Raw genomic sequence first — 18,455 nt, 5'->3', positions numbered from 1 at the left:
GTATAGACAGAAACAGATGATAAAAATAAATAATCTGTCCTCCCAAACCTTGACATTTGTGTTTTGTGAGACTCGTGGGGTACGTAGTTTTAGGGCCTTATTTATTTTATTAACTCAGTTAATCAAGTCTTCACGTAGTTAAAAAAACAACAGAATACCGACACAATAACGAAACAGCAAATTTAACTCAAAATCGATTAAACACACGAGGGCAAAATCCGGACAAAAATTATATATATTTGGATGGTTATCTTTCCCATCCCAAATTTACTCTAAATCTTGTCAAATCCTGCCTTAGGCCTGATAATTATTGTCTCAGTCGAAATTTCTCCCGTCGAGCCTTTTCACGTTCAATGAACAATTCTTAACGTTTATAAAAATTCAGACTTATATTAATTTTGTTGCATAAATAAGAGACATGCATCCTTAAACAAGTATGGAACTCTTCAGCATGCAGAGGTAATTAAAGACACATATGGAATGGCTGTCGTGAAGGAAAACAACCTGTAAAAGTGCGTCTTAAAAATGGGATTTATCCTTAGTTAACGGTACTGAGCTATCAAAAGGTATTTAAACTTTATCTGAGTGTAGTATTTATTCACTTGATTATTATAACAAACCATGAAAATTCTGTTATCCATTCATCTCACCTTTTTATTGAAATGCGTTATTTTTTATTGGTTCACAGCATGAGACCTGTGTCGCAATATAGAGTTGTCTTGAGTTTTAGGTTATGCCATCCATATGGCATAACATTGTTCCAGATAATGAAGGTCATTTTGTCTTGTTTACATTTCTATTTGTTTCTTTTCTTAGTAAATTTAGGTTTACCATGAAAATGAAATAATGATCAGGGGGGATAACTCGTCTTCTTTAAAATACAGCATGAATCTTCGATCGGATTTGGCCTCAAATACTCAAATGTCAAAAATTCCAGGAGTTGACTTTGAGACAGTTGAAAAATTCAATAGGGCCTGCTTCATAATTGTAGCATTGAATATCATATATTACTTAAGCGTGTTCACAATGACAGGACAGAAATCCTGAAGAAGGATGAATATTGACGTGGTTGGACGGATCCGCCCATCCATCCGTGCTGAGGGATCGGGAAATCTTATCATTGATGGACAGAGGATAGCAGCACAGTCTAAAGGACCTTTTCTTAAGTAAGTTAATTATACTGATTTATTAAGAAAATTAGTGCTACGATTTTGTTTTGCTTAACATACACAGACCAATACACGCAAGAAATTAACATAAGATAATTATAAATTGTGCTGTAAAAGTGGAGAGTATAGGTCACCTTACCAGCTCTGGCTAGGAGGGACATCCCTTTAGTTTACATGTAGTTAGTAGTACCGTAGACAGTAGGGCAAAAGTGTTCATTTCTGGATGTCTCTCTACTCCAAGGGAATCTAACTATCTAACCATAATTTCTGTCCTGATTGATAGCCTACCCTCTCCATCAGATTGTCTGTCAGTATGTCAGGTGGAGAGTTATAGGCACCTCAGATTATAGCTTGTTTCAGCTTTAGCCAAGCAGGATTTTTTTATTACTTTTTCCTAGAGGTTTACAAATTTGTGCTATAGACTTATTCCAAATTGAATTAGCTAAAGGGGCTGGGTGGGTGGAGGGGGTGGAGGGCTTCGTTGAAGCTACATTGTAAAGAACATGGGTTATGGTTCTGTCCTTAAAGGTGAACATTTTATGAAGAAGGGAGGAGTGTAACTTTGGAGAATACAGATTGCCCCTAGGTAAAGAGTAAGAACAAAACATGTTTTCATTTAAAAATATGTATGAGGATAATGTTTATTGGAATCAGATAATCTTTTCAAGTTATAATTATATGATTTAGGTATTTGTCAAGTGACTACTTTTAATTTTTAATAGAGGGGTAAATTTTGGACAGATCAATATGCTGAAGGTCAATGAGAATAAAGACTGGTTAGTGAACTTCCATCCAAATAAAATATAGTGTATTAAAAATCCAAAACAAGTGTCTGCTACCAGAGTAATTCATGTAAGGCCACCAATTATGATCATCATTTCTTGAAATTACTACAAAATCCCTTGGTGTCAATATACAATCTAACTTTAAATGGAACAAGCATTTCAATTCTATGACTAGTAAATTTTACCAGTATCTTGGTTTCATCTGTTGAAACCTGTGCAAATAAACTCTTTTTCTATAATGAAAAAAACATAAGATGATGTCCAATGAAAAGTTGAAAACTTGATATATTGCTCACTAATCTGAAAAGTATATCTACAACAGATATTAAAACACCAGCTTGTTAACTTAAATGACTATCATTATACTTGTATATTAAGATAATTTTTTAATCTGGCCATGCTCGATGGAGGAGTAAATCATCAATTACAATAAAAATGTACTAGTAATTTGTATTCTGTACAACAAACATCACTCCAGCAGACACCAGAACTAGTCAATGGCAGTGCAGCATTCAGACAAGTTCAGATAACAAAAGACACAGATTGTATCTTTCAAATCTGCAATAATTTTGTATCATATCTTACATCAAAGGTGTACCAATCTCTTGTAAATTACTGGTATATACAGGTGTATATTTAAAAGAAAAATGATCTGTTGTACATGTGTATATCCAACACAGGACAAAACCTTTTACAAAAACATTTCAGAAGGATTGCAAATAATAGAAGAAGAGTAGAATTTTAATGACATAACTGGATTTATGTTACATAAGTTTCCATAATTTTTCAAAAGAAAGCATTGAAGAAATTGATTTACATCACATCTAGAGTAATTATGAAGTATATCAGGTCCTTTTGACAAAAAATACTTTAACACATCTTGATCTTGATGTTCTTCTTTCCCAGCTTCTCCTATCTGCACCATAAAGATGCAGGAAACTATGATGTATTCAAGCACTCTGTGGAGAACCTGCTTGACCTGTACTTGGCAGGGTTCAATGTTTGCCTCCTGGTTATGGGGGAGAGTGAGTCTGGAAAATCCTTCACTGTTGCTGGAGAAACTGCCAACAAGGCTGGCATTGCACCGATGGTGTTTGATTACCTGTTCAGCAGACTTGCAGAAGGTGAGAACTCATATACATACAATAGAATTTTGTTCTGAGTATATGTATAAACACATCAGAATAATAAAAAAGTTATTGTATGTTGCTGAATATTGGTCATTAATGTACCAAAGGATACACCATTAATAAGCCTTGTACAAATTGTGTATTTATACCCTCAACTTAGTAATTATCACACTTAATGTTTTGAGGCCAGCAAAAGTACTGTGAGCAAGATTCATGTTCTATGTAAACTATATAAAATATCAAGTTTGTGGAACCTTGAACACAATTACTCTTAAGGTTTTTAGCCCACTGAAGGGATCTTTCTGAAATTTCATTTGTAGGTTGCCCTCTGTGCCTAGTTATGCATATTGGATTTTGAGACCAGTCAGAAAACAACCTGCCCGACAGGCAGCCATCTTGTATTTTGACAATTGAAGTTTGTTATCGCTATTTTACAGAAGGTACTGAAGGGATCTTTCTGAAATTTCATATGTAGGTTCCCCTTGGTCCCTGGTGTTGCATTTTGGGACCAATCCGAAAACAACAGACAGCCATTATTGCTAAATCTTAAATAATTTTATATATAGGTTACCCTTGTTTGAAAAGTACTAGAGGGCTGTTTCTGAATTTACACAGATTAGTAAGACTTAAAGGAAGGGAAAAGATCAATCTGACATGGAACCTATAAAGATCATTCAATGGTGGGCACCAAGATCCCTCTGGGATCTCTTGTATTCTGTTGCATTAGCACAATTGAGAGCTCTCATGTTTTCATGGTAACAATGGTCTATACCTGTGTGCTAGGTAGATTTGGGTAAAACTGTACATTCATGGCTTAATCTTTTGAAAAAAGGACATATTGTTTTTGCTCCGTTTCTTATAATTATTCTTTGTTTCTTCTCATTTCTTCTGCCGCCGAGGTTTCCGTAGTTTTTCTCAGAAATAACTAAGGTGATCTTCATGAAATTTCACAGACATACTCATTGGGGGCGGGGTGATTTTGCGATCGGAAATCCAGGATGGCCTCTAATTGGTCGAAAATTGGTATATATAAAGAGGTTTTGAGGGATGCAGAACACAATGGTACAACTGTGGGGGCATTTGGGGGACTTTTGGTATGGTTCCTCATTACAATTAACACTTGTTATTCGTGTTATTACTCCTGCTATTTGGTCGATGACTAATGTGTTTGTTGTAGAGAAGATTGTGGCCACTTTACATGTACTCAACTTTGAATGATTCAACAATTATTTGTGAGTTATAGAAAAGTTCATGGATGTATTTGGACATTGTAGAGTTTATGGCCGTGTTTATATATTGTAGAGAAATTCATGGCTGATACAAAGGTGAGAAGACATAGTCCCACAGTGACTTTACAGATGTATGAAGTGTACAATGAACTTATCAAGGATCTGCTCCAGGTCCCTGGGGTCACTGGTGGGGCATACAAGGACCTAACAGAGTCAGCAGACAAAGGAGTCCATGTCAAGGTCAGAATTTTTGCTGTAACTGTCATATGTTTTTCTTGTGAGAGCATAGATCGAATTGTCAGACTGAAAATTGTGTCACCATTTTCTCACAAACAAACAAACATGTGTACCAAATAAGCAAAGGATAAATAAACCTCAACATTTCCAGGTTGCATAATATTTTTTTCTTATTGTTCATTTTAATATACAGACAAGTAATTGCTACATGTATTTAACATTATCCTACATGTTTCTCCTGGTAAGTCATGATAATAAGAGTTCACTTTACTTTAATCAACAGGATGGTACTTCTGTGACCCTGAAAGATGCTTCAGATGCAAACTCCCAGTTCAGAGCAGGAATGGGCCGAAGAACAGAGACCACCACAGATTATGGACCTGCATCAAACAATGCCAGCACCATCATCAACTTTGACCTCGTCATGGTGAGTCAAGTACTAATAAGCTCATATAACTGTATTGTTGATGTCTTGCAATTCATTATATTATTTTATCTTACCTGGCTTGAAAACTGAATGATACTGGATACTACCCTGGCATATAAATGTTACATTAATAAAGGGTCTGTCTCTTGTGTCAGATTTCTGGGAAATTCTGGTTAGATTTTCTGTAGTTGCTAATACTCAAGTGTCTACCGTGTGTTGCTAGCTTTTAGGTTGTTTGCATTAGGTCATGGACATCTTCAAAACAAAGGTATACTTGTAATTTGCTTTCCAGCTATGATGAAGTCCAGAAACCCCAGTTTTATACAGATGGCACTTAAGTGATGGAAACAGCAGTAGAAGCATGTGTTGTTGGTATCCTGTCTGTTTCCTGCTGTCTACCCAATCATTCGTCTTGTTTTCATAACAACAATTTATGTATTACAGGGTTGTTCTGTCACGAATTTTTGCAGCAGATCCTTAACCAATCAATAACTGGTTTGCTTATCTTAGGTTATGCTAATAAATGACCAAAAAAAAACCAACATAATCTGAAGCACATTATTTATTGCAAAAAATAAAACCAAACAAAAAGATATATATTATTGTCCAATTAATATTGTACATGGACATACACATCTGGCCCTATTATTTTCTATCAAAAACCCTAACTCATAGCTCATCAAAAACAATAACTCACCAAAAACCAATGCCACCATTTATTCAATTTCTCTTAGAAGGAAAATGGTGGATTTTATTTATTACATTCTTTAGGCCCCTTTCTTATTTTGGAAAAAATACTGTCTACTAAAAACATACACAGTCTTAAAAGTTATCCCCAAAGACATGTGTGCAACTTGTATATTGTGCTGAGTCTTTTTGAATTCTTATTGTTATGATTTGTTTTTACCAAGGTAGAAAATAACAAGATAGAAAATGAATACATTTAAATAACAACATTAAAGATAATTTTCATTTTGTAAATTCTTTCTCATATAAAATACAAAATATTTAGTTTAGTGTTGCATTATTATAATCACACGATATACAGAACAAAAATAATATTCTATTGTTTTTACATTCCAATTTGACAGGAGTTTTATATGGCATGTTATATTGTCTCTTTAAGTTTATATGGCATGAACTTTTGATTGTCTTGAAATTTCCTGTCTCAGTTTTCAACCAATCTCTTTGAAACTTGCATTGGTATGCTTTGTGCTTTACAATCATGATACAAAGGTGTTTTTTCTTGAGCAGCATTTTGATTTGTCATTTAATGAAAGAGTTATTGCCCCTTTTTTATCATTATTTCCTTCTTGTGTGGAGATCTGTTTTAAACTAATCTCTATGAAAATTGCTAGGATTTGTTACCATGACACATAAGTATGCTTCTTTAGCAGCAGTTTGATTACACAATTTCTCTGTTTACATTTCCAAATTTTATGCATTTGATACAAAAATCTGCCTCATTGTTGTAAGACCAATTCACATGTACCTATCATCCACCCCCTCCCCCACCAATGCTCCTATTAAGCTGTATGAGGTGTGTGGGATGGGATGAGGTGTATAGGGTGGAGGTGAAATTTTAGGGGTAGGAGTGATATGTATGGGGTAGGGGTGAAGTAATTGTGTATGGGGTGGGGCTGAGGTGTGTCAGTTGGGGTTGAGGTACCAGTATGTGGGGTAGGGGTGAAGTGTGTGGGGTGGGGTGAGGTGTGTAGGCTGGGATGAGGTGTGTATTGTGGGGTTAGGTGTGTGTGGGTGGGTGAGGTGTGTAGGGTGGTGTGAGGTGGTTGGTGAGGTGAGGTGTGTGAGGTGTGTAGGATGGGGTGAGGTGTGTAGGATGGGGTGAGGTGTGTAGGGTGAGGTGAGTGAGGTGTGTGAGGTGTTTAGGGTGGGGTGGGGTGAGGTGTGTAGGGTGGGGTGAGATATGTAGGGTGGGGTGAAGTGTGTTGGATGAGGTGAGGTGTGTATGGTGGGGTGAAGTGTGTAGAGTGGTGTGAGGTGTTGGATGGTGTGGGTGGTGGTGGGTGTGTAGGTGTGGGTGTGGTGTGGGGTGGTGTAGTGGTGTGTGTGCGTGGGGTGGTGGTGGGTTGGTGTGTGGGTGGTGGGTGTGTTGAGGTGGGTGTGTTCGGTGTGTGTGTGGTGGTGGTGGTGGTGTGTGGTGTGTTGGGTGGTAGTGTTTGTGTGTGTGTTGAGGTGTGGTGGTTTTGGGGTGGTGTGTGGGTTGGGTGGGTGTGTGTGTGGTGAGTGTGTGGTGTGTGTTGGGTGTGGGTGTGTGTAGGTGGGTTGGTGTTGGTGGGTGTGGTCTGTGGGTGGTGGGGTCGGTGTGTGTTTGTGGTGGTTGGTGTGTGTGTCGGGTTGCGGTGGTGTGGTGTGTAGGGTGGTGGTGTTGTGGTGGGGTTGATTGGGTTGTTTTTTTAGGTGTGTGTGTTGGGTGTTGGTTTGTGTGTGTCGTTTGTTGGTTGTTTTGTGTGGGGTTGTTGTTGTTGTATTGTTTGTGTTTGGTCGTTTGTCGTGGTTTGGTGTTTGTGTTGTTGTGGTTTTGTTGGTTTTTTTTTTTGTTTGTTTGTTGTTATTGGTGGTGTGTTGGTGTTGTTTAGTGGGTGTCGTGTTTGTTGTGTTGTGTCTGTGGTTGTTTTGTGTGTTGCTATGTTGTCGTTGTGTGGGTCTGTTGTTTGGTGGGGTGGTTGTGTGTGTGTCTGTGGTGTTTGTTTGGGTGCGGTGCGTGGTTCTTTGTGGGGTGAGTGCGGTGTGTGGTTTGTGGGTGGGTGGGTGAGTGCGGTGTGTGGGTAGGTGGTGTGTTCTTGTGGGTTGGGGTGGGTGTCTGGTGGGTGCGGTGCGGTGTGTGGGGTGCGGTGGGTGCGTGGTGTGTAGGGTGGGGTGAGGTGTGTAGGGTGGGGTGAGGGGAGGGGGTGTGGTGTGGGGTGAGGTGAGGTGTGTGAGGTGTTAAGGGTGGAGCGGGGTGTGTAGGGTGAGGCGAGGTGAGGTGAGTGGGGTGAGGTGAGGTGAGTGAGGTGTGTAGGGTGGGGTGAGGTGTGTAGGGTGAGGTGAGGTGTGTAGGGTGGGGTGGGGTGAGGTGTGTAGGGTGAGGTGAGGTGTGTAGGGTGGGGTTAGGTGTGTGGGGTGGGAATGAGGTACAGGTATGTGGGGTTGGGTGAGGTGTGGTGAAGTGTTTTGGGTGAAGTTAAGGTGTGAGGGTAATGGGATGAGATACAACACATAATCTAGGGCACTGAGCCAGCACAAAGATTTAAATATAAGTCAAAACAAAACTTGGGTTTTCTTATTCATAATAGATGGTTTAGTTAAACATTGCTGTGCTGTACAGAACTCTTAGCCTGCATTAAACATTTTATTGTGTTTATCAAAATCATTCATTATTAGATGTATGTATACCAACAAGTAGATTTTATAAATAGATATCCCTTATACTCTTAACATTGATGTTCAGTTTATTCTATAGCTAGCAGCATTATATAATAAACAAGTAGGTGTTGAAATAAACAAATAGCTCAAAATCAAAGTCAACACACGTAGTTGGACACCTGTGTGAACTTTGTTACCTGAAATGACATACAAACATTTAAGTAGATTCTCCTTTGAAGTATACTGTACTAGTGTTATAATGATTGTCCAACTTTCAATACCATCATTGGTATAGGTACAGAAAGGCTATTTACTACCGAGAAGTAATGGTTAAAAGGACCGTGTCTTGGTGATGAAAGCCCCATTATGGACCATGCTTGTCCACGTCAGTGCTTTTGTATTGAAAACTATTGATCCAAAAAATCATTTCAAATTTCATTTTACACCTAAATCATATACAGGTAGGTTAAATGATTGTCAAAAACTTATCACACTCTATGTAGTTATGATATATCCTATCACATTAATATATATGTGTACATATATATATACATATATCGGGTATATAATATTTGTAGTTAAAGAATGACATTTATAAAAGGAATACAACTCTATGGTATCTTGAGAATCCCCTCAGGTTGAGATCACCTATCATCTCCAATGAGTTAAAGATTCTTTTGTTATCAGAAGATATTTATTAATTATCGAGTAATTATCTATACATGATTTCTCCCTCTGTTTACTTGCCAGTCTGTGCATGCTTGACTTGGAGGGCTGGCATACTGGTTTATTTGATTAGGAGAAATGTTTAGTTTTAAGTTTAAGTGAAAATATGAAAGAGATTACTTCAGTTCCACAGAAAATATTTAAATACAGGTACAAGGTACATGTACTTTCAGTGTTTTTCATGTACACATTAACTGATATTTATCTTGATAACATGGTAATATTTATTGATAATAAAAAGTGAAGTTATATTTCTCTTCTTGTTCATTTTGTACATATCATAAAGAATAGTCAACTTTTTCATTTCTTTTGATTTGTCCTACAGGTATTTGTTAAACTATTGAACACAAAATTATGTTGTACATACTTAATTATGTATTTCTAGTGTATTTCAGAATGATATTTTAGTTTTTAGTTAATATAATTAGGTATATTACACAAGATAAAACGAAAGGTCTATTAATATGGTTTATTTATCAAATTACTATGCATACATTCAAAATGTTAATAAAAAATATAGTAATGAAATTTGCTGATTATTAAATTTCATTTTTGGCACTTCTTATCAAATTCTGTCATCTTTATTGATTTTGTAATTCAGAGATGTACACAAACATGTATTATACATACCAGTGTTCCTCACATAGTTACTAGCAGATGGAAATTTTATCAACCAGTCTTAGATTTAAATGGATAGGAACATGATCTATATATATATATTATATACAGTAAATGAATCCGCTATCTTTTGTGTGGGAGAAGGAATCCATATTCTCTGATACAGACTATAACGGAATTCTTCAGTGAAATTAAAGGGCTTATTGGGGTAAACTGACAGGGACCATAGAATTGAGCCTCCCCGCCTGGCTTTCTATGAGACCTAACATTATGTATGTGTGATTTACCTGTAGAGGTAGACAGGTACCTGTTGTTAGAGTGGATATATTTACTTGTATTCTCATCGGGGAGCAACACATTTTCAGGTAGATATGATATAAGCTGTCACTTTAACATTCATTATAAATAAATTGATAATATTTTTTATAACTTATATAACATATGTAATACCACTAGACCTTGATTTGATTAGTTACCAGGTAACTAGTATTACATATTTAAATTTGTCCTTTCTAGACAATATGTAGGTAGAACCATTTTCCTGTCGAAATAAACAGTTTAGTATTTTAGATGAGTTACTTTTGGTACATTTTGTATTTTGGTATGAAAAGTTTGTAGACATTTAAACAATTTAATAACTGTCTTGGTTGTAACACTGTTGTATTAAGAATTCCATCAAAGATAACAAGTTCTCTCGGTACTTTTCAGTGAAGATCCATGAGCTTTCTGAAGACGGAAATTACAAATTATTTAGCAGTTGAGAAATCAATCATAATTAAGATGTATTATTTATACCTGCAAATCCAGGCTATGTTGAAAAAATTATTGTACCTAGGATCGTTATAATAGATATAGCTGATTGAAAATAGTCACAGGATATTGTAAGATATTTTCATCTTCCGCAAACCTGCTCATAGGTGCAATCTAATTAAAATCTAAATTGTCATTCTCATTACGTTACATGAACATCTAACGACATTGTATGAGGGGTCACGTCAGGATGACCTTTTGGATAAACCAATCAAATTGCTACTTACAGAATCTTGGAAATGAATGTGTATAATTATGCGAAATAGCATGACTAGAGTGCATAGCTTGCATAATCTGTTTCAAGTCATTTCGTCCAATGAAGCATATAACATGCTGTACCGAAATCGTGCATGATGTGAGGAATGGGTGAGATTGATGACATCGAAAAATTGACAATTCGCCCTGAAAGTGAATATTGAGATAACAAAGGTCACCAGAAAACGACACCTTATGCGATATTGTTAGATGTTTATGTAACGTAGTGAGAATGAGCATCTATATTTTAATTAGATTGCTCATAGGTGCTACCTAAGATGGTCAGGTGACACAGTGATAACACATTCGTCTTTCACCAAGGCGGCCTGGGTTTGATTCCCTAATCTGAATGAGAACGGTATATGGTCACCTACCTGACCACGTGGGCTTTTCCGAGATTACTCCCGTTTCCTCCCTTAATATGATCGACCGTTTGCATGCTTCCATCTGGGCTAACAGGAGAGGTTGATATAAGTTTATATAAGTCATTTAACAATTGTTGTGATATAGATAAAGTTTACCTTTTTTAGATGAAATACTATGGTATAACATCACATTTAATAACCAGGCTGGGATATGTATATGACATTAGAAAATCCTGTCTGCTTATTTATGACCTGGCAGCATTCATAACTTACTCTGGTATTCTTGTGACAGTTTGAAATAATCACTTGGATTTTTTTATTGTTCGATCTCCACATTCTATTGGTGTATCTTTCTGTTTACAGGCCCCCAGAAAAAGCTTGGTACAGTATTATTTTTGTTTGGGACTGGTGCATAATGTCCTAACCATTAGCATGTTGTTTAACATTTTTATTTGGTGATTATGAGGCAAATTTTCATTAATTGAGGCAAAATTGTCATTAATTAACACTGGTAGATTCTGTAGAAGTTTCCTTCCTTTCATAATAATGCAGTGATTTTTTCGTTGTTTTTTTTATATATATAAGTTCAAAACCAATACAACATACATATATATGTAAAAAAAAAAAAAAAAGCTAAAATATCACTTAGCTGTAATTTTTGTGAAGATTTATGATTTATTTTTATTATCCGATATACATATGGATAAGATTTAACATGGTTCATTTAGCCCTTGTCTGGAAAAGTCTTGGAATTTAGTGGCATGCATTGAATGTCTTGGAATTTGACATATATGTAAATGCCATGAAAAATCCTTGAATTTGTCTTTGGTGTTAAATCTTTTTTTGTTTTTTTGTGTTGATTGTTACAGACAATATGCTTACAATTGTACTACAATGTTAAAATGACAGGAAATAATGTGTGTAAACATATATCAAACATTGCATTAACTATCTAAATTTTGCCAAAATTTTATCACTGTCCAACCTATAATGTCTTGGAAATGTCCTTAAATTTAATGTCAGAAAGTCCAAGAAAAGTCTTGAAATTAAACGACTCAAAGTCTGTATGAACCTGCATGTTTAATAGATCTACCAAACATTTTGAATTTAATGAAGGTTTATTTTTGTTTTGATGTGTAGCGTGATGATCATATTTTTATATTGCTGGAGCTTGAGTGGCGATTTTGTTGAATAATGTATGATTTATTTATGCTTACAGTATGTTATGTGATATGGCATGTTCTGTCAGTAACAATATTAATATTGAAGGTATCATACTTATTCTTCAGTAAACCCAGGAGCATGATCTCTGACTCGATGTGGGACGTGGGCTTATTACAAATAGATAATACAGTGTCTGTTAGCCTGTGTACTTTAATATAGGTTTATCACATGTTGGATTGAGGATAAATATGGGGTAATATGTTTATCTTATGTTTACTTTTCAAGTAAACCCTGACTGTTGAGGAGGTGATAAACCCAACAAATTTCAATGAATGAGTTCAAAGGTCGAGGAAAACAGAGTTTCCATGTCCTCAAGATTAACTTGACAGTGAATTGAGCAAACTTAAGAAAGGCATGGGAAAAATCACAATCTGGGTTTTGGGATATTTTTATTAAGTTTCGTCAAAATATAATTTGAGTATTGGGTGTCATTCATAAAATCATATTGACAGGATTGTTATAGCCTGAAAAGTTTACTGTTCATGAAGCTATTAAAATACCAATTTGGAACAGTATCAAGAAAAAAGAGGGAACAAAATTGACAAAAGGATATTGAAAAAAAGCTGTTATTGAAAAAAATATGAAAACTAAATTTCACTTAAATGTGTTGAATTGAAAAAAAAATCTAGCAAAGAATAGTTTGGAATGAAATGAGATGACAAGGGAAACGACCATTAAAGTAAAACAGGAATGAAACATTTGTAGAATAATGATTTTCATGATCATGAAAACTTGCAGCTTGACCTGTATGGCTATTCATGAGTTTGAACTGACAGCTATCTGTAATCGTCTGGGACTTAAGCATGTGAGTGTCTATATTTCAGACTGTTGGTGACAATCCACAGCCCAACAAGTCCCGTTTCACTATCGTTGAGTTACCGGGACTGGAGAAGCTTACTGATGATCCTACTGATCTCCGTCAACGTGAAGGAGCTAGTCTAAGCAAGGCCCTTATCGCCCTTAACGGCACTTTCACATCACTCGCCCACAACCCTTTCCCAGACCGAGTCATCAACTACAGGTATGGCCACGTGTACAAAACCCCTTCCCAAAAGACTTATACAACTCCTAACTCCTACCTATCTCCTCCAATACAACTCTTAACTCCTACCTATCTCCTCCAATACAACTCTTAACTCCTACCTATCTCCTCCAATACAACTCTTAACTCCTACCTATCTCCTCCAATGCAACTCTTAACTCCTACCTATCTCCTCCAATACAACTCCTAACTCCTACCTATCTCCTCCAATACAACTCCTAACTCCTACCTATCTCCTCCAATACAACTCCTAACTCCTACCTATCTCCTCCGATACAACTCCTAACTCCTACCTATCTCCTCCAATACAACTCTTAACTCCTACCTATCTCCTCCAATGCAACTCTTAACTCCTACCTATCTCCTCCAATACAACTCCTAACTCCTACCTATCTCCTCCGATACAACTCCTAACTCCTACCTATCTCCTCCAATACAACTCCTAACTCCTACCTATCTCCTCTAATACAACTCCTAACTCCTACCTATCTCCTCTAATACAACTCCTAACTCCTACCTATCTCCTCTAATACAACTCCTAACTCCTACCTATCTCCTCTAATACAACTCCTAACTCCTACCTATCTCCTCCAATACAACTCTTAACTCCTACCTATCTCCTCCAATACAACTCCTAACTCCTACCTATCTCCTCCAATACAACTCCTAACTCCTACCTATCTCCTCCAATACAACTCCTAACTCCTACCTATCTCCTCCAATACAACTCTTAACTCCTACCTATCTCCTCCAATGCAACTCTTAACTCCTACCTATCTCCTCCAATACAACTCCTAACTCCTACCTATCTCCTCCAATACAACTCCTAACTCCTACCTATCTCCTCCAATACAACTTCTAACTCCTACCTATCTCCTCCGATACAACTCCTAACTCCTACCTATCTCCTACAATACAACTCCTAACTCCTACCTATCTCCTCCAATACAACTCCTAACTCCTACCTATCTCCTCCAATACAACTCCTAACTCCTACCTATCTCCTACAATACAACTTCTAACTCCTACCTATCTCCTACAATACAACTCCTAACTCCTACCTATCTCCTCCAATACAACTCCTAACTCCTACCTATCTCCTCCAATACAACTCCTAACTCCTACCTATCTCCTACAATACAACTTCTAACTCCTACCTATCTCCTACAATACAACTCCTAACTCCTACCTATCTCCTCCAATACAACTCCTAACTCCTACCTATCTCCTCCAATACAACTCCTTGCTCCAATACAACTTCTCTTATATAACTCCTTCTATACAAGTTCTACCTCCTGTACAACTCCTCCTATACAACTATTCCTATACAACTATTCCTATACAACTAATTCCTATACAACTAATTCTTATACAACTATTCCTATACAACTATTCCTATACAACTCCTAGCTCCTGTACAACTCTTATATAACTATTCCTGTAAAATTACACCTATACAACTCCTAGCTCCTGTATAACTCCTTCTATACAACTCCTAGCTCCTATACAACTCTTATATAACTATTCCTGTAAAATTACACCTATACAACTCCTAGCTCCTATACAACTCACAGCTTCTCTACTACTCCAATACAACTAGTCATATAAAAGTACACCTATACAACTCCTAGCTCCTGTACAACTCCTCCTATACACACAACTAGTCATATAAAATTACTCCTATACAACTCCTAGCTCCTATACAACTCACAGCTTCTATACAACTCCTATACAACTCCTAGCTCCTGTACAACTCCTAGCTCCTGTACAACTCCTCTTATACACACAACTAGTCCTACAAAGTTACACCTATACAACTCCTATACAACTAGTCCTACAAAGTTACACCTATACTACTCCAATACAACTATTCCTATAAAATTACTCCTATACAACTCCTATACAACTATTCCTATATAAAACTACTCCTATATGGACTTATATTGCTTTCTCTTACAGTGATTCTAAATTGACACAGCTGTTGAGAGAGGAGCTGGGAGGAAATTTTAAAACCAGAGCAATTCTTTGTTTGAAGCCACATACAGACCAAAGAAATCTCTCCTCCATTCTGACGTTTTGTACTCGTGTGTCACAAGCAAAGAATTTCCCTGTAATCAACGATAGCTTTGCCCAGGTATATTATTTGGACCTTTTTCTAGTTACCAGGTATATTTTTGGCCTCTTACTAAATGTAAATAACCACATTAATTTTTTAACATTATCATTATTTGAGAAATCTGTAAATGAAATACTTCAGTACTTAAGTAGAAACAAACTGAACCAGTGTTTATCTTAAGTTATTAGCTCACCTGCCCGAAGGGCAAGTGAGCTTATGCCGTGGCGCGGCGTCCGTCGTCCGTCCGGCCGTCTGGCCGTCCGTGCTTGCAATTGCTACCTTAGGTGGTTTGTTTTACGTCCAATCCGTTCTTCAGTGGTAGAAAATTCTTAAGCGGTAACCACTAAAGATGGACTGTTTTAATGTGCTGGAAATGACCTTAGGTGTAATCTGAGACTATGTCTTAAAAATCCCACTAAAGAAATTTTGTCCAACTGAAAAGGACTACTACGGACATTTTCCGGACATTGCCACAAAACGAGTGACAATCGGAATGTTTTTTGTTCTGTGTCATATGAATGAAGTAGTCCGAGGAGTGCCGAAAACGTACCGCGGGAGACGCCGCCATTACAGGTTTGCTGGTGATCAGGTAAGTCGAAATCCGAGTGTTCTAGTTAGTTATTTCAATTGATTTTATGAATCATTTACACGAAAATGCAGTTGTTAATCACCCTTTAACATTATTTAATCGTAAACGCAAATTGTTTAGTAACCAACCTAGTCAGATCGATTGAAAAACGTCTCTACTCTAGAAATCTGAATTAGCCTAACCTCGACGGGTTTGATCAACGGAGAGATTTACAATTTATAAACGAATTCAAGGCAAAATCTTAATCAAATCTCAGTTATCATCCTAGTCGAAGAATTAGCTTTTTTATGCATTATTAGCCTAGGCTATTCCTGTTTCAAGGCACGCGATTGGCCTAAAAATACTCTAGGGCGTGCTATTTTCAGCTTATATCTGTATATTTGTCGACAGAGAAACTCTGAAAACCTTGCTAATGTATCGAAATATGTTAGGTACAGGGATGTTAATAACGCAATAAACAGAAAAATGTAGATATATTTGTCAACATTAAATGATGTACCAGCCGGTGATTTGTTGGTCTATTTAATTAAATCGCGCGATCGTAATGTAGGAACACGGCCTGCTTCTACGCTTGGACATTTCCACGAATATTAAATGATATTTATAACTATTATGTTAGGCCTAATATTCATGCGATGTATTTTCTAAATGGCACAGATTTATTACTTTGTAATTGCCCAGGGGTGTACAATTCCACTAGCCAGACGCCCGGGGCTAGTAGTTTTCAGGTCAGGGCTAGCTGCTCTATGGCATGAAAAGTCAAAATGTTTCTGTACCAAAATTTTCGTTAATAAATCTACATTAAAAGCCAGTTTGTTTCTGTATACAGTTCTGACATTTGTAAACATGGTAACTGGTCAAGTTAATAAGATTTTTCAACCACAGGTGGTTGACATCGGTTCAACACGTTTCCCAAACGTAAATAATATCTTCATCTAGGTCTATCAAATGCTTAGTTATGCCATTGATAGCATTCAAGCGCACGAGTGATCCAGATGCAAACACGAGTGACCCAGATACGGACGGTCTGCCGACATGTCAGCATAGTTACAGAGATAATTAAGATAGGAATTAAATTATGAAGTGACAGTTAGTGATCATATCATATTTATTATTAGGATATATGGATCTTATTATCAGTTGAGTTAATCTTCCTGTTGAAATTGAAATTAGATCGTTGGTGCTGCTATATGTACAGGTCTGTTTTGATAGATGTTATATTCACAAAGCAGGCGTGATCACACCAAATTTGTTAAGCTGTTGGTTTTCTAAATAAAGTAGGGGAATCTTGTAGATATAAATATATTTGACAGATTGACAATTGTCATAACATTTTCACCTAAAAAACTCGACTTAACATTGTTTTAGATTAAAATTTGAGCTTTACTTGAATTGTCATGATAATAATTTCCTATGATTATGATTAAAAGTTAAAAGTTCATTGACATTGGCACCTTTAGTTCCATTCCAATACAATTTGCTAGCTATAAGTTTTTCCCTCAGGAAATGAGATGGAGAACAAACATATCTAGAAAGTAGTGGATCAGAGTGAATTAAACTTCAAGTTCACTATGACATGAAACCAGAACTATTTTAAAGTAGTGATTGAGTTGGTAATGTGTTGGTTTATTTAAACTAGCAGCTTTAAATTTTTGAAATTAATTATTTCCTCTCATATAATTTAGATTGAAGTATATTTCAGTTTAACTATTCAAAATACAATATTGACATGTCGTTGTATAGGTACATGCAACAGTCAGAAAGTTTTAACTCTTATCTACAACCAGTAAAATAAAATCCATATTTTTATACTCTTAATTATTTTGAAGTGTGTAAACTTATTTTACTGTACAGTTAATTTTTTTCGCAATAGTTATGACTATTTTCACACACAGACCATATAACATTCTGAACAATATTAAAATTGTTGAATTCTTTGTTAAATGGCAAGATTCTGATCAATTATGTTGAGGGAAAGGTACATTTCGGAAAACAATATTTAAATAGAATACATGTATTGAAAAATTTCAAAAGTGCAGGGCTAGTAGAATTTTCATCAGGGCTAGGGGAAAAAATAAGCTACTAGCCCTTGGGCTAGTGGAAAATTTTCAGAATTGTACACCCCTGATTGCACAAAAACACTTGTTGATTTAAAAAAATCAAGTTTCTCCAGCCTGATCTTTTCACTAATCTCAGACTGTATGACAACAGAACAGTGCTCCATCATCACTTTGACGGTCTGTTTAAAGTAGAAACATTAGAGTTAGTATGGAAGTATCCAACGTACCCTCAATTTTTGTTTATTAAGGGTCATCTTAATTGTAAACTGATATTTCCTGTTGCAATGTGACATAAAAAAACCTGATT

At 36.4% G+C, this 18,455-nt stretch overlaps 1 protein-coding gene across 2 annotated transcripts in view; it reads left to right on the top strand.

Annotated features, from left to right (window-relative positions):
- Nucleotides 1-446: 446 nt before the first annotated feature.
- Nucleotides 447-18,455, top strand: part of LOC117325468 (coiled-coil domain-containing protein 78-like) — a 51,397-nt gene continuing 33,388 nt past the window's right edge. The window contains exons 1-8 of one of the 2 annotated variants that reach the window (XM_033881684.1): nt 447-566; nt 1,034-1,166; nt 2,861-3,078; nt 4,387-4,553; nt 4,834-4,977; nt 11,481-11,498; nt 13,166-13,362; nt 15,343-15,517. In XM_033881684.1, the coding sequence (XP_033737575.1) occupies nt 1,054-1,166; nt 2,861-3,078; nt 4,387-4,553; nt 4,834-4,977; nt 11,481-11,498; nt 13,166-13,362; nt 15,343-15,517 (1,032 nt within the window). In that variant the 5' untranslated portion in view covers nt 447-566; nt 1,034-1,053. The remainder of the gene's footprint in view (nt 567-1,033; nt 1,167-2,860; nt 3,079-4,386; nt 4,554-4,833; nt 4,978-11,480; nt 11,499-13,165; nt 13,363-15,342; nt 15,518-18,455) is intronic. The other variant, XM_033881685.1, reaches the window with a different exon arrangement.

This window comes from Pecten maximus, chromosome 4 (genome assembly GCF_902652985.1).
Source record: "Pecten maximus chromosome 4, xPecMax1.1, whole genome shotgun sequence".
Classification (NCBI taxonomy): domain Eukaryota; kingdom Metazoa; phylum Mollusca; class Bivalvia; order Pectinida; family Pectinidae; genus Pecten; species Pecten maximus.
Note: the sequence above shows the minus strand (reverse complement) of the source record. Positions and strands in the feature narration are given on the sequence as shown.